Source organism: Ictalurus punctatus, chromosome 11 (assembly GCF_001660625.3).
Source record: "Ictalurus punctatus breed USDA103 chromosome 11, Coco_2.0, whole genome shotgun sequence".
NCBI lineage: Eukaryota > Metazoa > Chordata > Actinopteri > Siluriformes > Ictaluridae > Ictalurus > Ictalurus punctatus.
In genome coordinates this window covers 11,511,577-11,533,698 of record NC_030426.2, presented here as the reverse complement: position 1 = coordinate 11,533,698, position 22,122 = coordinate 11,511,577, and the positions used below count along the sequence as shown (strand labels likewise).

Genomic DNA, 22,122 nt, shown 5'->3' with positions numbered 1-22,122 from the left:
CAAAAGTAGTGAAATTAAACATTCTGTATTAAAATATACTACTAAGAGCGGTAAACAGTAATAAACGAAAGAAATTCAGTATTTGGTGTGACAACCCTTAGCTTTAAAAAAACAACAGTAGTAGTCTCGGGTACGCTTTGTGCAGTTTATAAGGAAATTAGCAGGTACGTTTTGTTGAGTACCTTGGAGATTATGCCACATTTCTGACTGTCGCACTTGTCTTTTTTGCACGAAACACCCAGCAGCCTTCATTATGTCTGTTGTATATGTTATAAAACATTTCTGTAACATAATTTTTTGTTGGAAAGTAATGTTTTTGTACTGACTGGACATTGCAGAGGCCATAAAATAAACATTAACAAAATTTGTATGAAAAATATACTTTTGCACAGTACTGTACATTGTTTACATATACATGTTTAATATATGTATGTATGTGTATATACATATATTTTTTTTCACATCGTAGAACATCGAACAGTTAGTTGGATAGTTGTTAGCCTGAGAAGTTTTACACCAAAATATTCATTAAAAGTGTAAAAAAAAATAATAAAAACAATAATAATAAAGTGTAAAATTGAGGGTTATGGCTTGGTATGTTAAAAATGGAAGAATTGTCAAGTAGATCCTTCTAATTATAGGGTCGCATTTATTCATTCTTATTTAATTCACACTCCTTCACAACTAGGGTCGATATAGCATCGCCAGTTCACCTAACTGCATTTTTGTTTTGTTGAAGGAAACAGGAGAACCCAGAGGAAACCTGTGAGAGCCTGCGAAATGTGAAACTGCACTCGGACACTAATGTGGTGTTCACACCGGGCATGTTTGCTACAGTCAGAATTCAAGTACGATTGTTCCCGGCGCCCCCACGGCGTCAGTCTGGTTTCTGACTCGCTTGATTCTATCGAACCCCGTTGTGTTTTACATCGTACATCATCACAAACATGCATAGAGAACCTGACACAACTTGTGAAAGCCTGCTAAGCCAAGCTCAGGGTTGAACCGGAGACCCTGGAGCTGCGAGGCAGCAATACTATCCACTACGCCACAATGCTGTCTCTTATTATTACATTAAAAGGACGAAATCATAGTATATTCAGTAGTGGACACAGACTTAAATACCTTACTGTGACTCTTTTAGAGCAAGTTTCTATTTACACCCTAGATTTTAATGCTGCTTCCTTGTAGATAATGTATGGTTCAGTCTGTTCTGTGCAGGAATCTTGGCGTCACAGAGCCACATCCAAGTTTAGCCTGGCTGATGATAATGATTAGGTCTCCATCTGCTTAATCGCATGGCGTGGAATAAAAGCTCTGGCAATGTGAGCAGTCGAAATCAGTTCTTATATCACAAATTGGAGGATTTTTTTGTTAATTCAAAAGGTCAGCTGTCTGTCAAGAAAGCAGTAATTGGTTGCATCTAAGCCTGTTTTCTGTTTGCTGCTCAAAGCACTTCAGGAGGCATGCATTATTTAGACTTACATTTCAGTCGTACGTGTAAGGATGTTGCACATCGAATTCATAAATGCGCAGTGCACTGCAGTCACTCTTTAGTTGCTGTGTAGTGTAAATAACACTTCGCTATCAATCCCTTTCATCATTAAACGTGCAAGATGTTATTAGTCGGCTTTGAAGAGTTTGACTTGGATTAGTGGGTGCGAATGTGGTTTTTCTGTTTCCTCGTTTCCTGGAGGCCTAATTTATACGTAACACCGTTTCCGTTCTATATTTGGTCACCAAGGATGTCACCACCTTGGCACCTAAGACGTTTTGACACTGGTTTCTGTCAAATCTATTAAAGATGCCAGATTTAGTCTGTTACCGGGGTCTTGTGGAGAGTTATTTAGAGGACATGACATCGAGCAGGGCCTCGAGCATCATACAGTCGGTATGCAGGAAGTAACGATCTCATGTCTTTTCCTTTCTCTCTTCTTCGAGCTCTCTTTTCTTTCAGGCAGTCATAAATGACCTCATGTACACACTCATTAGTGTAGTGATGGCACATACCTTCCCAGAGACACTGTGTATAGCTGTATACACTTGTGTATGCTCGTGTCTGAATGTGTAACCAGGTCACCACACCAAACACATCAGTTCCTGTCTCCTCCTAGGTGCCTATTTTTTCCCCTTCAGTGTCATTCCAGCTGGGTCGCAGCTCTGATCCAGGAAATCTACTGTATGCTGTGCAGGTCCATAGGCCTAATACATAGTTACATGTCTCATACATAAGAAGTGACCCTACCCCACACCCTGAGCCAGGTATGCATGAAGAGAGATCATAGAATCCTCCGGGTTTATATTGATCTGACTTCCTATGAAATATTTTTGTAGTTAATGTCCAGCCCTCACTGCAATAAACCACTTTAATATTTACTGTGATCCAGTTAGGGTTGCACAAGTGGTGCTATTTTTATCTTTCAATCAATTTTTGGCTTCTTCAGTAGATTAATGACAATCGATTGTGACATGGACAAGCTTAGCTAAGTATGGCGTATTCTCTGTGTGTGTGTGTGTGTGTGTGTATGTATCTATTGCATGTTTTTATCTCGATCGGGGGACCGAATATGATCGTTTAACCTTGAAGTGACATTTGGCTGCTCTCCATGAGGAAATTGCTTCTTTTATAACACATTAAAAATTAAACACTTCAAAGATTTATTTTTTCTTACTAAGGTTAGGGTCGAGGGTTGGTGTAGGCATAACATTATTTAGCAACAGGAAAAACTCAAATGACCTACGATGGACTGGCATTCCATGTGCGGTGAAATCTCTCGCCTTGCACCTAGTCTTATTGAGATGGGTGTTACCACAACCTCAACCAATATAAAGCACTTTCTGAAGACGAATAAATGTGTAGTATACAGGTGAGCAAGTCAATTCTAGAATTAAAATGTGTGTGTGTGTGTGGTTGTGTGAGAACAGGAAAGAGAGAACAGGTGTTGTGTGTTAACACAGCGCTGCATATTAACAGCATGACTGCCAAATACCTATGTGCTGTTGTATCACTGAGGCCACTATCAGCAAAGCTGTCAACAAATCTAAGGAATGTGAGAGAGAAGTAAATGAGTAAATGTGTGAGTGTGTGTGTGTGAGAGAGAGAGTTATGCATGTGTACATGGGCATGCAGCATCTGTAAAACTAATTTAGTTTGGTAATCCACTAGTCAATTGGGCGAGCAGTCTGGTCCTGCGTAACAGCAGGTTGATCAGACTCGGATCTGTTTTCAGTTCATCTTCAGTAATTTCCCAGTACTGAAAGCACTGCTAACTCTGCTGTTATGCCAGTTTTTGTTCATTTTCAATGTCTTTCTAAAGCCAAATCTGGCGGGGAAGCCATCTTACCATTCTGTATGCAGAGAGGACTGAATGCCACGACTCATGTTTTCTGAACTGCTCCAGCGTTGTGTCTGTGAACTGATAGGTTAGTCATTTGTGGCTTTGTACATGAACTCTAGTTCATGTAAAGCACAGGACGTTAAAGAGTATAAGATGGAGTCTGCAGTAGATTATTTGTTGTTTAGCTAATCTCAAACACTACTCATCTTAGCATTTTGGGCTACTACAGATTCCTCCGAAGTGAGGACATGGCGTTTGGACACTATTGGAAACTTGTAACCCAACTGCTGAAAACAACAATGGCTCTTTTGTTTTTGTGTTTCTTCGTTGTTTTTACCGTAGATCTGGTGAAACTGCTCAGTACTGTATATTAATTGGGTCAGATTATATGGCGCAAAGATCATTCCAGTTGAATGCTGTACAAAAATAAGTACTGGATATGAAATGCTGTTTATTACACACAGCTTGACCTAAAACAGGGTTCTGTCGGATGGAATCAATCATATATGCAGGATAGCTATTTAATTGGCTCGTTATTTGTGTATTCATAGTTGGACATGGTCTTTTATTCACCGGGGGGGGGGGATCAAATGTTTCTATGCATAACTGTGGAGAATGTCCTGAACTGATTTGAATACAGCTAAACAAATTTTTCCATTCTATCATATACAGACTACTTCCTTCTTCCCCCCACCGAGTCCTGTTTCTGAGGTCATATGTAGTGCCCCAGCGCTGACCTGACAATGAGTCACACCCAAGCACGCAAATCTTCTCAACATTTCACTGACGGATGTAAAGAATTCTGGACAGGAACCAGCTCGTCACATATCAGTGCTAATGAAGACCGTGAGAATGTGTGTGTGTGTGTGTGCTTGAGGAATTCTTGTAAAGTGTCTCTTGTGATCACCGTCATCTTAACTGATGTATAAAACAACCAGAACCAGTCAAGTCGCAGTATCAGTTGTTGCTAGAGTGTAAGCCGAGCTTCAGGTGCTCTTCCTTTCATCGTATCAAACTTTGGTATTGCTGTTAACGTTAAAATGAAATTTGTAAAAGGGTTTGCTAAAGAATGTTTGCTACACACCGGTCGTGTTCTGGAAGGGAGTGTTCGGTTGACTTGACTAAGCACTGTTTGTGTTCAGATAGAGCACCGCCTCAAGCATTTTATCATCTTTCAGCGAAACCGGAGATTTATGTTTAAGCATTAGGACTCTTCACATATGCACTTAACACGGCGCATGCTGACTCTGCAAAAACTTGTACAGCAAAGCTCCTGCCGAGAATATAGTCAGCCATCAGGTGAGCGAGGAATGAAACATGACTAGGTGTGCTGTTATATAGTGATAGCACCCTCTCTTATGCCACAGCAATTTCGCAACTATTACAATATTTATTCATTAAAGAATGACTTGTCATACCTTTTCATTTGTTTATGGTTACATTTAATGTTGTGGACACCTATGAAACAAGTTTGTTCCTGTTATCATGATGTAACTCACTGTATTGTCTGTCTTCAAATTAATAAGGCAAAGTTTTTTTTGTTTTTTTAAACCCACAGCATGTCATGTTACAGAGAGAGTGGAAAGAACTGACACTCAGCACTCCTTCCATAAATGTTCAATAAACATCTTCTAATAGAAAACTTCACATCAATTATTATACATATTTCTTTGTTAAATAACATGTTGTTTTTTTTATCAGTTTATTATTAGGTTTAGAATAGGTGGAGCATCCACCATGTATGAGTCCCTGTGTATGAGCTGTTACTATAGAAACAATATCATTTAATGGAATAATAGAGTGTAGAATATAAACCCGTTTACGTTACAGCCGGAGATATTGTCGGAGCGGTGCTGTTTATAGCAGATGAATCTACACCACCTTCTTTGAGAATTCATCAGCTCTGTGGTATAAAGAATATTAATGACCACCTTCTGACCAATCAGAATCGAGCATTCAACAGCACTAGTTTGTAACGAAGGTTCAGATACTTTAGTTGCTCCTCATCATGTCCGTCTTTAATCAAATCTTAACAAGAGACTGACTTTCTAGAAAAAACAAACTGGTCTGACATCAGCAGCAAGAATCAGTTCCAAGTTAATCATGTTTTCAGTTACATTTAAAATTATGGATTATGTTTCATAGTATGGCTTCCTGGAAGTGCCCACAAGTTTGGCTTTTTTCAGTTCTGGTGTGTCCTCATTGGTGAAAACCAGTTAAAGGGAAGTTCTGACTCAGCCTTCAAGACTCACATTCATGTATCGTCTTACAGGATCCATTAAGAGGCTATTACGAAGCTACTGTAGACTATCCAGCATAGTCTGAAGCCTCGTCACTCAGCAACAGTGGAGGTATCATTGCTCCTATGACGTGAGTCATGAAGCTGTAAGCAGTCTCCAGTCAGGGGAGTAATAGCCAACATTGTTGACTCAGCTGACTCAGATGTACACCATGTTTCTTTCTCTAGTCTGGAATTTCCCCATTCCCACACAATATATCTGATGCACCAACTGAATACAAATATATATTTGGATTAAAAGCAGAAGTTAAAGTGCAGAGCTTTTAAGTAGCTGATTAGTCAAAGTGTCTGGAAACTTGCATTAGCATGCGTTTATGATAGGGATGTGACGGTGAATTGATGTGTAACAATACCGTATCACAAGGGTTTCCCCCTTGCTCAAGAATGACCGTGTTGCCTTGCACATTTCGCTTTCGAATTGGTGGCAGTTGCTTGAATGGTGACTTCATTATTATTCTTAATGAAAAACACAACAACTACAAAACAGTACAATGACAAACTCGCTTATATTAACTATAGAACTTTTGAAACCACATCCTCCACCATCGTGTTGTCAGTCAGCTCGCCTCACTCTCGTCACGTGATAAATGAAATCTGACTCCTACTGATCCGTGCTGCGACTCTGACTCATTCGGCTCATGCTGAATTGAGCAGACGTGTTTGGTTTTTAATTGTAGTGTCCGTTCTCTAACTGAACGAAATGATTTTTATTACTATAAAAAGACTAAATAACGGTGGGGGTGGTGCCACGGTGGGCAAGTGATGTAATCGGTGTCCCGCCCCAACACCCGTAACACAGGAACACCGACTATCGCAGAAAGCCTACTTTATGATTATCTGGGCTTGATCGGACAGCAGCGTGTTTCCGGTAAGCTGGGCATGATAAAATAATGATCCATTTCTGGTGAACGTGGCATGATTAGATAGTGTTTTAGGTAGTGTTGTGTTTTAGTTGGCGTCAGTTGAAGAATAAATGGTAAATGGTCTATACACTGTGTCTCATTCACACACACTCACGCACCGATGGTAGCAGAGCTGTCATGCAATGCGCTAACTTGCCATCGGGAGCAGTTTGGGATTAAGTGTTTTGCCCAAGGACACTTCGGCATGTGGAGTCATGCAGGCCGGGAATCGAACCGCCAACCCTACGATTAGTGGACAACCACGCTCTACCACCTGAACCACAGCCGCCTGAAAACAGCCTGAAAAACAGAATCTGGCCAGTGTACCCTCAGATTCCTGTTCTAGGCTGACAGGAGCTGAACCTGATGTGGTCTTCTGCTATTGTAGCACATCCACATCAAGATTCAACACGTTGTGTGTTCTGAGATGCTTATCTGAACACTAGTTATTTATTTGAGTTACCATAGCCTTCCGGTCAGCTCGAAGCCATCTGACCATTCTCGAATCAGTTAGGCATTTCTGCCCACACTGGATGCTTTTTGTTTTTTTTTGTTTTTGTGTTTGAAAATGCCAGCAGATCCACAGCTTCTGAAATACTCAAACCAGTCCATCTGGCACCAGCAACCCTGCCATGGTCAGTTACAGATATCACATTTCCCCCATTCTGATGTTTGACATGAACATTAAATGAAGCTCCCGACCTGTATCTGCATGATTTTGTACCTTGCACTGCTCTCACGTGATTGATTGATTGGATAATTGCATGAATGAGCAGGTGTAAAGGAGTTCCTCGTAAACACTGGCCGGAGGGTGTTGTGTGCTATTTGCATATTGCTCAGGAGAAATAAAATCTGAACATGTGTTCTTGTCTGGATAGTCTACTTAAATGTGCGTCTCTGTTTGTGACTCTGGTTCCTGGAAGCAGAAAGGCACAGAAAACACCAACACTTAGCATGGCTCAAATTTAACAGCAGCTCTTTTGTCTTGCCTGTTTACCTTAATCTCTTCCACATGTTTGCACAGGACTTTAAATGCGTGCTATTGGACCAAACAGGAACAGGCTTTACAAACAAGCTTTACAAGAAGATTTGTAAACAAGCTGCATAAGAGTACGCAAGTAAATACCAACTTTACTAGAGGGCTGAAAACACAATCTAGGCTCTAGGTCATTGTGTATGGTACACAGAGGAAGAAATTATAAAATCGTAGGAGGGGGGAACCAAAAACACAGCATGTGGGAAGATTTCTGTGAACTTCCCTGCAATCATTTCACCTAGCACCACCCATATTCCCCAAAATATGCTTCTGTTACCTCATTCTGAGACACACACACACACACACACACACACACACACACACACACAGTCTTGAACACTTCTACACACATCTGCAGACGCCACTTTACACACTCTCATAACCCCCACCACCCACCCACCCACACATTCACATGTGCACTCACCCACCTACTGAGAGACAGGGCTGGAATAACAAGAGCAGTGTTGGAAAAAGGGGACCAGGGCAGCACATTTGCGTCAGAGCGCAGCGTACAGTAAACACTGCTAACCTACACCCATGCAGTGAGCTATGGAAATGGTTTCATTTGAAGAACACTTTCTGTAAAGCTTTGCCAAATCGGTGTACTCACAGTCTCACTCAGTGTGTTGAGATAATCTAGTGTGTGTGTGTGTGTGTGTGTGTGTGTGTGTGTGTGTGTGTGTGTTGATACACACACATACTTTTAGTCTGTTATACAGAGCAGGATATTCCCATATAAAGAAGTTCATTCAGCACTTCATCACAGATTGCGTGAGGTCTACTTACTTAATGGTAAATGCTGAACACAGTGCTTGTCTTTTGTTTGCCCTTAAACAAGCAGGAGTTCTCCCTCTGTGTTTGATGGTGCACTTTTTTAAATCTGTGGATCTATACATCAATGTGATTTGACTTGAAGAGCAACAGTTTATCTATGGAGTCATAATAAAATGAGACATGAGAAGAAAAGAATAGTAGAAGAGAAAGAAAGCACTCTGGTGTAATTACTGGAAAATTAGAGCCAGTCATGACTTCCTGCATCAGCTTCATTTCCTGGATTTTTACCCACATACATTCTATCACAAATGCTTTGGGGCGTGGGCTGAATGAATCCTTTATTGCAGAAATTCCATGACCTCTCACACTCGCTCAGAAAGAGAAAGAAAGCAAGAGATAAACGCTAGCTGTCGGTTAGCTGTGTTCAGCATTTCCTGCTGTCTAGATCACGTTATAGCTGATTGCATATCTTGTATGCTGTAGAGCGACACTCCAAATGGCAGCTGTTACTTCAAAATTAAAATGCAAGTGCGGTTGTTTAGACATTTGTACAAAAAAAAAACCCCTCCGTAAGCAAAAATAATGTTTCGCATTAACTATCTTTGTGTTTGGGTGTGTGTGTGTATATATGAACTCGGCAACAAAAGAAACCCTTTTTCAGGAGACTGTATTTTAAAGATAATTTTGTAAAATCCAAATAAGCTTTACAGATCTTTATAGGAAAGGGTTTAAATTATGTTTTTCATGCTTGTTCAATAAACCATAAACAATTATTGCACCTGTGGAACAGTCCTTAAGACACTAAGAGTTTACAGGCGGTAGGCGATTAAGGTCACAGTTACAATAACTTAGGACACTAAAGAGACCTTTCTACTGACTCTGAAAAACACCAGAAGAAAGATGCCTAAGGTTCCTGCTCACCTGCGTGAACATGCCATAGGCCTGCTGCAGGGAGACATGAGGACCGCAGATGTGGTCAGAGCAATAAACTGCAATGTCTGTAATGTAAGACGCCTAAGACAGTGCTACAGGGAGACAGGAAGGACAGATGATCTTCCTTGCAGTGGAAAATTACATGTAACCATGTGTTCCCCCAGACGTGATGGAGAACTTGCCGATGCCTTGGTGGAAGAGTGGGGTAACATCTCACAGCAAGAACTGACAAATCTGGTGCAGTCCATGAGGATGAGATGCTCTGTAGTACTTAAAGCTGGAGGCCACCAGATACTGACTGTTACTTTTAATATTGACCCCCCCCCCCCCCCCCCCCCCCCTTTGTTCAGGAACTCGTTATTCCATTCCATTTCTTTTCGTCAAATGTCTGTGAAACTTGTTCAGTTAATGTCTCCATTGTTCAATGTTTTTATGGTAATACTAACATTTACATATTAAGAAATAAAAACAGAGGACGTTTCTCTTTTTTGCTCAGTGTAGTAATGTTTTCTTTTACACTCTTCTGTGCAGTCTCAACATGTATAACAACGTGTAAGAAGATAGCTCCACCCCCTGTCCCTCCCCGCCATTCCACCTCCAAGCCCTTTATCTCAGTGACGGTGCAGAGCAGCACCGAATCGGCACAGGACGGTTACCTGGACAACCACGATCGCAAGAGCCACACCAACGGCAGTTCGTCAGACAGCAGCTTGACAAAAGGGTCACGAAATCACCCGGCTGTGCTTGGACCTTGCGAGCCACAGGTTCCGGCAGCTCTGGTGCTTTCACCCGACTCCTCTCGTGAGCTTCAGAATGAGCAGGTGAAGGCAGGAGGAGCAGCAGACGAGCCTAGGACAGAGCCCGTACCCCGTCGCAAACTTTCCTCCATTGGAATACAGGTGGGTTCAAGTTTCAGGCAGGACTTTTATCCGTTCAAGCATTTTGAAACACGTTGATGACCGCCAGAGAGCGTTTTAAGGCAGACTGATATTGTGCCCTACATCACATCAGTGGGTTTTATTGTTGCTGTTTTCACATACAGATTTTTATCTTGAATACCTCATTTGTGCTGATGCAGTAAAACACTGAACTCATGACCCTCCAGTACAGGATATTTAATGTTGTTTAACCTTATATTCAGTTACGAAAAAAAATGCTTTCTGCATGTTGTATTCCTTTTAACTTTTTGTATTGGAGTAAATGAATGTTGCTAAACCCTATACTCTGTGCTGAAATAATAGGTGGACAGCATCCAGGAAATTCCGAACCGAGTTGAGACACCACCGCCATTGGCCAGATTCCAGTCGATAGGAGTGCAGGTGGAGGACGGCTGGACGTGAGTACTTCCTGTTTTCTCCTTCCTTCTTCCTGTGATACAGTAACGTTATATTTTATTAATATCTTTCAAGAGGAAGAAAAGGGCATCTATTGTGTGTGATAATATTTTACCAGTATAAGCCCATGAATATCTCCGTCTGCTGTAATAGTAGATCCCTTAATTCAGCACTTTTTCGTCTGGTATTCCGAGCTGTGTTTGCTGTTCTGTGCATAGGCTTTTGCTTATCCCAGCTAGAGATAAGACAGAATCCAAAGACCGGCCTCGGGAGGTCTTTACTACAGCTTTTTGGCTAGAACAGAACAAACTTGTCTTCTTTTTTTAAGCATAAACATTACTATTAAATGTGGACTTAGTTAAATCTAATAATGTCTTTTTTTGTTTGTTTGTTTGTTATTGTTTTCTTATACACCCAGACTCAGCCGCTCCAGTAGTATGGCATCTAAGCAGGAAACTGACTCAGACACACAAGATCTCTCTCTTAATTCTGTCACCAGTGTTACATCCAACAACACTTCCAGACCCACTGAGAAAAAAGTCATGGTCAACAGCGCTATCCAATCTGTGGACTTCCACGCTCAAATCTCTCTCGACAACGGTAGCCACGACGATGATGTTGTGACAACCAGCGGTCCTTCCCGCCAGCTCCTGACTAATCGCTCGACAACAAGAAGCAGCTCTTCTTCATTTTCAGAGAGTTTAGACCCCGCCCTTGACCCCTCCTCCCTGCCACCACCTGACCCATGGTTAGAGAGCGGCAATGGGACTGGGAACGGCGGCCCCACGCACACGTCGTCGGGTGGCATGTCGGCATGCCGGAGAGATGGGCATTGGTTCCTGAAGCTGCTGCAGGCGGAGACCGCTCGTATGGAGGGATGGTGCAAACAAATGGAGGAGGAGACCAAAGAGCATCAGCTCTCGGAGGAGGGTAAGAGAGAATTGATGGATGTGTGTTTTTGTGTGTGCAGCTGCTGACTACTAAAAATATAATATTTCCTTAAGTACCTGAAATTACTCACATTTTGCATTTAAAAAAAAAAAAAAAGAGAGAGAGAGACAATTTATTTATATGGGGTGGTACCTCAGCATTCGGTACCTCTGTGTTAGTCTTTCAGCCAAATTTAAACACAGCGCCATCTGGTGGTTTCCCACATATCTCAGGTTGCAACTGCTAAAGGCAAAAAGTGTCAAATGCATTGGCTAGTAAAGGCCAGTGGTAGATTTGGATTGACGATTGCTGAGTTTGAATTGGATAATGGGTGTCAGAAGTGAATTAATTGGTTTGTGTAATTAAATAAGAGTAACAGAGAATGAAAATAAAAAGGAGGGCATAGATTTTGATTGCTCAGGGGTTAGTGGTTGACTGAAAATTTAGAGTTTGATCTTGTCACAACCAACGCTACTTTTTCATCCCGATGTGACAGAGTTACACATATTCTGTTTTTGACTGAACAGACAAGGGTGTAAAGTATGTGTTTCTGGCAAGTGGTGTACAATGGGAATGTGTTGTTGATCAGTTTGTTTTTCTCACTATCTGTGTGTGTGTGTATATGTAGTGCTGGGTAAGGTGCGCAGTGCAGTGGGAAGTGCTCAGCTCCTCATGTCTCAAAAGTTTCAGCAGTTCAGAGGGTTATGTGAACAAAATTTGGTGAGTCTCTCTCCTCTCAATTGTTTCTCACACACACATGCACAAGTATGCCATCTACCAGAGAAAAGAATCATATGGTATGTGTACATACAACTGCTGACTTTTACTATACACATATTTATACACTACAGTGTGACCCAAAAGTCTCCATACATGGGGGAAATGAATCATTTTAGCAAACTTTATTGACAAAACATCCTGTACATGATTGCCATTTGTTTGTAAACACACATGGAGTCGTCTCTTCCACTCATGATGAACTTGTTAACATATCTGGATATGCATGTAATTGCATGTCCATCACAACCTTGTGACCGCGTATATATATATATATATATATATATATATATATATATATATATATATATATATATATATATATATATATATATATTACATGCGCACACACAGTGCCCTCGACAAATATTGGCACCCTTGGTAGATATGAGCAAAAAAGGCTGTGGAAAAATTGTCTTTATTGTTTAACCTTTTTATAAAAAACAATTCACAGAAATACTCTGCTCTCATGGATATCAAACAACTGCAAACACAACACAGGTTTATAAAAAAAAAAATCTTTGTTAAATATAGGCGTGCAACAATTATTGGCAAAAGGAGCCTGACCAAGTATTGAGTGCCTAAATGAACATACTTTTCAGAAGGTCGACATTTCTGTATTATAAATTCTTTATTCTAATATTTTGAGATAGTAGATTTTTAATTTCCATGAGCTGTAAGCTTGGTGTAAGCATCAAGCTTAAAACAAAAAAAAGGCTTGAAACATTTCACTTTGTGTGTAATGAATCTAGAATATATGAAAGTTACACTTTTTGAATGAAATTACGAGGGAAAGTGAACTTTTCCATGATATTCTTATTGTCTGTTACGCACGTGTATAATATAAACTAAGTATGAAAAATCTTGGAAGACATTTTGCTAAAAAGTGTTTATTTCTCCTATCTATGGAGGCTTTTGGGACACCCTGTATTGCTATACACGTAGCTTAAGATCCACTGCCATCAAGTAAAATCTATTTTCTAACACCATAGCATATTAACTCAGTCAGCTAATTAGAATGGTAGATATGGCCAAAGTTCAGACATATGTAGACATGTTGAAGTAATTATTTCAGATCAAATCTGTTATGAAGTTAAGAGTGAAGATACAAGGTCAGATTAGCTATGTTTACTTGCAGCCTATAAATCTGTGAAAACTCAGTACAGTCCAAACACAAAAACATTCATGTAAACCTACTAATAAATGGAATGATTTACCATTTGAAATTAGACAGGCATCTACAGGATATCATTTTAAAAAGACATTTTCATAAGCTTTATGACATTCTTGCTGTGAGGAAGCAAATTTTACGTTACCCATTTTAGAAGATTTAAAAATAATCGGTTTGATTTGGGGGTGGGTGGGAGGTGATCCAGCTGATATTTTCAAAGTAGAAAGCTGTAGGGCACACAATCTTTTGCATGTTTCTGTTTAATAAGGACATGTAGAGGACATTTTGCTGAGACTGAAATGATCAAGGACTTCTTAAAACATAAGTGATACAGCAGACATAATATCATCTTGGTACACTGCCAGGACTCCTGTAGAGAGATTCTCATTTTTGTGGTAACACTGCCACTAATCTCCTCTCATTGTCTGTGTATATATGGATTGCACACACACACACACACACACACAAATGTGTGTATATGTATGTGTGTGTGTGTGTGTATGTATGTATATATGTATGTGTGTATATATATATATATATATATATATATATATATATATATATATATATATATATATATATATATATATATACACACACACACAGATAGATATATAGATAGATGAATATATATATATATATATATATATATATATATATATATATATATATATATATATATAATATATAAATTTTGTATGAAGTTGGAATGAGTTCATTTCAGTTCACAAAAAAAAAAAATCTTGCATGTAAACATAGCCAATGCCTTACAAGGATTGTTTAAGTAAGAAACAAAGCACTTCAAGATGCAGTTCTAGGAAAATAATCATAGATGAGGTGGTGTAGTCTGGTCCAGTGCAAGGTAGCGATGCTATTCTCATCCTGAATTTGATTATTTTCCAATAACAGCATATCCTGACGTGTTTTAGTTCTTATTAAACCTCAGGAGTTTGCCAGTGATTACGATTTTCTTATTTATAAAGATGACACACTGTAAACATTTAATGTTGTGGAAACAAGTTAGTTTGTGTTAAGAGTCGTTCCCTCACCAGCCTCTTTTTTTTTTCTTTCTTTTTTTCTTTTTCTTTTTTTCCCTTTTAATAACATAAAAATGCAACGTCATGTTACAGAGAAAGCACAAAGCCGACTGTTTTAAAACTTACCTTATCTGTGACTGTTCCAAATTGCTGACAACTTTAAATAAACATTGCTGTGATTTGCCTTACAGCCAGCACGATATTTACATTTTTGTCATTTGGCAGACACCCTTATCTAGAGGGACTTACATTTACCTTGTTTATGCAACTGAGCAGTTGAGGGTTAAGGGTCTTGCTCAAAGGCCCAGTAGTGGCAGCTTGGCTGGGATTTGAACTCTCAACTTTCTGAGCCGTAGCAGAACCCGTGATGTGATGCACTGGGGTAGACAGCGTAGCACAGCCTAAAGCAGCAAAGGTTACTATCTGTGTGTTTTTTTTTCATGGGTTTCCTCCAGGTTTTCCTGTTTACCCCCATCTCCTAAAAACATGTCAGTAAGTAGCTGGTGACTCTAAATTGCCCCCTGATGGACTTTCATTCTTGCCTTGTGCCGTGTTACACTGCCCTCTTGTGTATAAAGAAATTAAGACATCTGACAAATTTCAGAACATGCCATTTTGACATTCATTCACCTCCAGTAAGTGCTTTATCCTGTGTCGGAGTGCATCTGGAGTCAATCCCAGGAATACTGAGCGCAAAATAGAATTGCGCGCCAGTCCAGCTTTGTGCATCACACCCATTCGTACATTCATTCACAACTAGGAGCAATTTAGAGTAGCCAGTCCATCTACAGACAGATTTTGGGAGTGGTAGTAAACCAGAGTGAATCTAACCTATTTTGTATAGCTGGATTTAAAGATGATTACAATTAATATGCTATTTTTGTTTGTTTGTTGTTTTTTTTTTCTTTTCATTTCTTTTTCTCTCTGTCTTTCTCATGTAGAATGTGAATGCTAACCCAAGGCCCACAGCTCAGGACTTGGCGGGATTCTGGGACCTTCTGCAGCTCTCAATAGAAGACATTAGCCTCAAGTTCGATGAGCTCTATCACCTCAAAACCAACGATTGGAAACTGGACCGAGATTCCCCAGACAAACAGGTATGGGTTATCCATACGAATTCAAGTAGCTATACTGATTTTAAATACAGTTTTCCATAGTGAGGGGGTGGCATCAGTATTTAAAAGTAGCTTGTAAGATGTCGAACTATTTTAGCAACCAATCCATGGACTAGCAGTGATTAAAATGTTTTGTAGTGTACCTCAAAGGTACTGGCTTCTAACAATTCAGCTGCATTACTTTATTAATAAATAATTGTTGATAAGTTTCCTGTTATATTTGCACACATGCAGTAGAAAAGTCAAAGAAATTAGATTAACTGTATACTTGTGCTGAATTGCCAGATTATTTGGGCTAAAATCTAATCCGAATAATTCATTTAATCTGATTTAAGGTATTGTATTTAAGGCATGCTGTTTACATACAGTCAGGTCCAAACGTATTTGGACAGTGACACAATTTTTTTCATTTTGCCTGTGGACATTACCACAGTGGATTTGAAATGAAGCAATCAAGATGTGATCGAAGTGTACACGTTCTGCTATAATCGAGCAGTTTAACAAAAATATTGCATTTAGGAGTTACAACCATTTTTTTTTTTTTGTTTTTTTTTTTACAGAGTCCCTCCATTTATGTTAAACCGATTAAATTAAATGTCTAAACCTCAATCACATCTTGAGTGCTTCCTTTCAAATCCATTGTGGTGGTGTACAGAGGCAAAACATGAAAAATGTGTCACCGTCTAAATACTGTGCATGCTTGAATAATTTCAATACTTGCCAAATTCAGCTAATGATCAGCTTATTAGTGTGTATGTAAACACAATTATTGTGAACTTTTGATCTCTAGAAGAATCAGAAGCAGGCTCCACCTGTGCCAAAGAAGCCTGGGAAGAGTAAGGCAGTGCTGAACCGGGAGAAAAGCAGTGACACGGCAGATAAACAGAGGCAGGAAGCCCGCAAGAGACTGATGGCAGCCAAGAGAGCACAGTCAGTCAAACAGAACTCGGCCACCGAAAGCTCGGACAACATCGAGATCTACGTCCCCGAAGCCCAGACACGCCTCTGAGAGAAGAGAAATAAGGAAACAGGCCCACAGCTCACCCATGTGGGGAAGGGGAAGAGTGATGTGGCAAAAAGAAGACATTCGAGCACTACGCAGATCTGCTCTAATATCAAATGCAAAATGCTCTTTATTTTGGTGGCAGCCTAAAATCGAGAAAGGGGAATGTGGGAATTGTGGACAGGCCACTCAAAGAGCTTCTCTTTTCAGAGACTGCCAAGGAAAACCTCACAAAGACATTATTATTATTATTATTATTATTATTATTATTATTACTGATAATTATATCACCTAAAGTCTATATCAGACTGTTTTAAATGTTCTAATATCTTGGATAAGAGATTTAATCTATGTGGACTAAGGTAGCCACACTTGGCTTTTTGCCTTTCAGCACCCCATCCAGTAGAAAATCCTCCTCTGAAGTTTCCATACACATACTTGCTTGGAGGATGCCTTCCTGTGTGTGCCCTCTCTGAAATATTTGTCTTCCTGTTTACTAATTTGGTCTGTTGATTTCAGCCTCTAGTACAACTTATAGAAATAATTTCTTTGTGATAAAACAGTAACAGATAAACAAAAGCCTGTTAGAATGGAAAAGAGTGGTGTAGAAATGTAGGACACATTATTTCAACCAGCTGGTTTTCATTCCTGCTTGACTCTCCCTAATGGTCAGCTTTCATACCATTTATCGGGTGCTTGCCTAATGTTAATGCACACACACACTCCAATTTAAAGGAGCAATAAGTAAGAATCTCTTAATCATAAAAATCAAAATAGATGTAGGAAGTTTTGGAGAAACTTTTGCCTGTTCTAATTCCTTGATAAACCATGTAACAGTGATCCAATTATGTGTGACTGAACTACAATGCATAAAATACCATTTATTGCCCCTTTAATTTTTAAAATTATTATTTATTTATTTTTTTTTTTTGCATTTTGCTATAGAAGGTAAGGAGGGAAAGCACATTGCATGCTTTTAAATCTACATGCCTCTTGTATCGCAGTTAGAAATGTCCCTGTGGTCACTTTGCCATATTGAAGGCACAAGCTTGCACTCATTATAGATCACAGATAGGTCCTGATCACACATTAAAACCATTGCCAGTTTTATTATCCTGTAGAAAAAAGACCCAGCTGCTTTTATGATTTTTTTTATAATTTAATTTATTTTTTTTTATTTTTATTTTTTACTGTAAGGAAATATCTGATCACGGAAGATAAGCAGTTAATGAACTCGCACTCTAAAATGTTGACTCTGTTTAAGCAAGCATTTTATTTAATCATATGTTAGTCATTGTAAAGCTGTATAACACATTACGTTTCAGAGTTAAATCAGTCAAAGGTCGACTATGGAATGACAGCACCTCTCTGTGGTTATTTGGGTTCTACATCCTGTGAGCTGTCCTGACAAAGTGAAGGCATTTTATTCTGCATTTCATAATCTATCTTTTTTTTTTATTATTCTCCTTCGTTTACATTGTTTACCTTGTTATTATTTATCCTCACTGACGTTACCTGTCTGTTTTAAGAAGCAACATTAAATTCTGTTATTTGTATGCATTTGTTAGGGGTCATTTCAAACTTTTTACTGGTTTATCCAATGAGGACAGAATTTCAATTAAAGAGGGGCTTTACTTATGAAATTATCCAAATGGTTACATTTGCACCAGACCAGTGTTATAGCAAAACTGAAATTGCGAGATGCGTTCAGTTTCTTCAGTATTGGGTAATTTATCCACACTGCTTTACAGGCAGTTAATTGTGACTCTTTAGTTATTAGTCTGGCACTTTTAGGCTCAAAGCACACAGGCATTCCTAAGGAGTAATGTGAGTTCATTTGGGTCATGGGCAACCTGAAACTGATAACACTTTTGTAACAAAATAGCTCCAGGCTTCACAACACACAGTGGGGTGTGCTTTATTTTTGTCACGAATTTGAAGGACTCTAGCAAATGAAACTGTATATCTATGCATGCTCAAAACAGATATGAGTCCTGAGCAATGCAATAAGAATTATTTCATCTGACTCCCTCCCTTTAAAAGGGGACATATGTGCATTTTAACTAGGAAAGACCTGTCCATTGGCCCACCTGCTTTCTTTAAACAGACCCACACATACAAACACTCAGTACGGTGAAATAGTTGAGTGATTGGCTCCCTTTGTCTGCAGTGTTGTGTGCTAGCCAGGCCAGTGATGGCTCCCTTTGCTGTTTGCAGTAATGGTGTGAATGGGATCTCCTCTCTCTCCACTGTTTCTCCCCATTTGGCCCGGGGGTGAGTCGTTAACGCCTATGGCTTTGTGTGCTGATGGCCTACAGCTTATCCCTCCACAGGGTTTAAAGGCATGTCTGACAAATCCCTGCAGAACTACTTCAACAGCCCCATTTCTAAATCAGGTGACTTGGGGTTTCAAATCACTCAGTGAAGTATGCTTATTCTGAGTCTGAGATCTGCTAAATAGAGTTGTGCTCTGCAGGTTAGAACAAATCATGTTGGAAATGAATCCTCTGTAGTTCTCATTGCTTCTCTGGTGTCTTATTATTACAGAATAGCAAAGACAGCTGGTTAGAAGTGGTTATAACAGTAAGGGCATAAAGTGTAAACATAAGTCACTGACAGCATATAGAATAATCAGCACAGGTTAAAGCACATTAGCTGTGTCTGAGCTTGCAACCTGAATTATGATCATTTTTAAACAGCTGGGGAAAAGAAAAGCGTAAAAACCTATAAGCGAAAAGTAGATATTGGACTATTGCAAGCTTTTGTCCTTGATTCTGAATGCTGAAGCAACATGAATCACATCTACAAGGCTTTGAATACTTTAGTGTCTGTTACACTGCAGCTAGGAAGACAATGTAAACATAAAGAGACTGCCAGACAAACAGTTCCTTCTAAAAACCCCTGAAGCTCTCAGATTTCCCTCTTAATGGTGGATCTCGCAGATCCATGTTTCTCTCACTTTCCATATATTTCTATCCGTTCTATAACATTTTTGTCATTATTGCATTTCTTTGTCTTTGTTCATTTAATGTATTTATGTTTCCAGCTTTGCAAAATTCTTTTCTCAATCCCTTCTCACATGAAGTAGAAATGTTCTTTAGATCTTACATCTGTTTCTTGTTTTCATGTACTCAAGTCTGACTGTATTTTACATTGCAAGTCTGTTTTTTGATCATATATTCGGGCTTCCCTTAGGACCACAATGTACCAATATACTCCATGTCTTCTTTGATACAGAGTGTGTTTAAAAGCTGGGAAGCTGTTTTCTCTGTTGGACAGCAGAAAAGCTCCACATGTGGAATTGCAGGACAATATTTTGGAGGCAACTTTCAATTGAGAGACACTTTGGAGGGATATCCGGTTTCTGCCCTGACTGCGCTGCTTAGGTTCTAAAATTTTTAATATACCTCTAAAGTAACGGACAAGTAACGGCAGCACAAGTTTGGTAGGCTACAGCCAATCTGGGTTAATGGAAGCCCAAATGATGACCCTGTACTGACCCTGCACCCTGCACTCGGCCATAAGTGTACACTTCTACCTGCGTTTCATCAGCCTAACCTGCAAAAAAAGAAAAAGAAAAAAGAGCTAGGCTTGCTCTCAATACCTTGTCTTTCTCTGGCTATGTTTCACTTTGAAATCCATTTGGTTATACTACAGGGGCTATATGAGGAGTCAAGGAGGACTCAACATTCAATGCAAGCATCTGTAGCAAAAAAAAAAAAAAAAAAAAAAGAGATTATTATAATAATTGATATTTTATGAAACAAGCACATATTTTACTGACTAGGATTTGTTAGATATATCTAATGCTATATAAATTTTAGGCTGTGTATGTCAGGGTCTTTTGTTTTAGTAAGAAATACAATAAAATGGACTTAAGTTAACCAAAAGATGATTATTGACTTCTTTTTGCTCTATACTTAAGTGCAAAGCTCTAGCTCTCTCTCTCTCTCTCTCTCTCTCTCTCATATATATATATATATATATATATATATATATATATATATATATATATATATATATATATATTTGTGTGTGTGTGATATGTAACTGCAATATCTTACAGTATAGTCCCACACCTGACTATTAACTTTATCATGGCTTCTTAATTGTTGCCAATTTGCAATTTATATAGCCACAGTGAGGCACTGTTAAATTGTAGGCTTTTCCTCCTCTTTAAGCTTTAGCATTTTCAAACCACCTCTTTGGTTTTTGAAATTGTAACTGAGGTTCAGCAACTCAGCAATACTGAAACAATTTTAAATTTGAGAATGACTTCTGTTAAGTAGCCATTAGAGTGTGACTTTTGCCATTTCAGTGTTGCTAGATTGGGTAGTTTTACCATATTTTTGGTATGAGTACAGCAGAGTAGAGTTTTATTGTCATTCTAGCCATATAAAAGTACATACAAGTACAAATAACTTTCTTCGAGGCCTTGGTACAATATATTACAGAAAAGTGACCAGAACATGTAATGTAAGTCAAGAGAAAGTTACAGCACAACATGATACATGACAGTATGCTGAACAAGTAGACCTAATGCAATAAATGCAACACAATAAGCACAACACAAAAGTTGTAACAGCCATTAGCATGGCAGTGTAGAACATACATTACATTCAGAAATGACTTTAGGCTTTAGCTTTGCAAAGACCTTTGAGTGGTGGGTTTTATTCTACAGGAGTTAGAGTTGGGGGTGGGTTACAGCTCGAACTGTAACTCTGTGAAACTACCACTTCATTCCGGCCACCATGCAGACAGCGCATTCCTGCATTTGAAAGAAAAAACAGACGACAGCCTCGCGTGAAGGTTCCCTAGTGGACTGTCCTGGTACTGCAAGGAGACCTATATTCTATTCTATTATATCTTCACTGTGGAAAAAATAGGTACAATTTTGTAAACAAATGAAATGAAATGATTAGCTGAGCTGAATGATGAGTGACATTCACAGTGCTGATCCAGGAACATTTAAGTAATAAGTCTACATAAAAATCAGTTAATTTGGATGTCGATGATACAGCTGTGTAGCTTGTTCAGGCCTGTTTACCACTGTCAGTTACTGTGTTAGCGTTGTAATAGCATCTTTAAAACATAAAATTAAAAAAGTTGGTGTTGTCCTGTACGGGGCCGGTTTTAAAAGGCAAGGAACCTCTCGCATGGGATATAGGTGAAATGATAAGAACAAATCTACTTTCTCTTTCTGTCCCAAACACACCCCCCCCCCCCCCCCCCAATGTAGATAACACTTCTTCATCTAAACCCTACAAGTTTTAGCATTAGAAAGTAGTAAATACTTTTTTAAATAAATTATATTGTTTCAAACTATGTAGGTTATAAAACTATATATATATAATCATTATATTATTGATAGAGATCATTCTCATATATTTATCTATAAGGTTATAGGTTATAGAGTCTACCAGACTGAATGAAGGCCTGGCTTTGCTACATGGTTGATTTTGGACAACACTAT

General features: G+C 39.1%; 1 protein-coding gene and 1 long non-coding RNA gene across 2 annotated transcripts in view; both read left to right on the top strand.

Moving 5' to 3' along the window:
• The window catches only part of LOC108272051 (uncharacterized), an 11,370-nt gene extending 5,853 nt beyond the window's left edge, over positions 1 to 5,517 (top strand). Inside the window, exon 3 of the long non-coding RNA XR_001813980.3 lies at positions 4,011 to 5,517. This is a non-coding gene — a long non-coding RNA (uncharacterized LOC108272051). The remainder of the gene's footprint in view (positions 1 to 4,010) is intronic.
• dlgap4b (discs, large (Drosophila) homolog-associated protein 4b) overlaps positions 1 to 20,206 on the top strand; it is a 33,148-nt gene extending 12,942 nt beyond the window's left edge. The window contains exons 6-11 of the mRNA XM_053683579.1: positions 9,814 to 10,181; positions 10,524 to 10,618; positions 11,035 to 11,546; positions 12,175 to 12,266; positions 15,473 to 15,628; positions 16,437 to 20,206. Coding sequence (XP_053539554.1) covers positions 9,814 to 10,181; positions 10,524 to 10,618; positions 11,035 to 11,546; positions 12,175 to 12,266; positions 15,473 to 15,628; positions 16,437 to 16,655 — 1,442 coding nt within the window. The 3' untranslated portion in view covers positions 16,656 to 20,206. The remainder of the gene's footprint in view (positions 1 to 9,813; positions 10,182 to 10,523; positions 10,619 to 11,034; positions 11,547 to 12,174; positions 12,267 to 15,472; positions 15,629 to 16,436) is intronic.
• Positions 20,207 to 22,122: the final 1,916 nt, after the last annotated feature.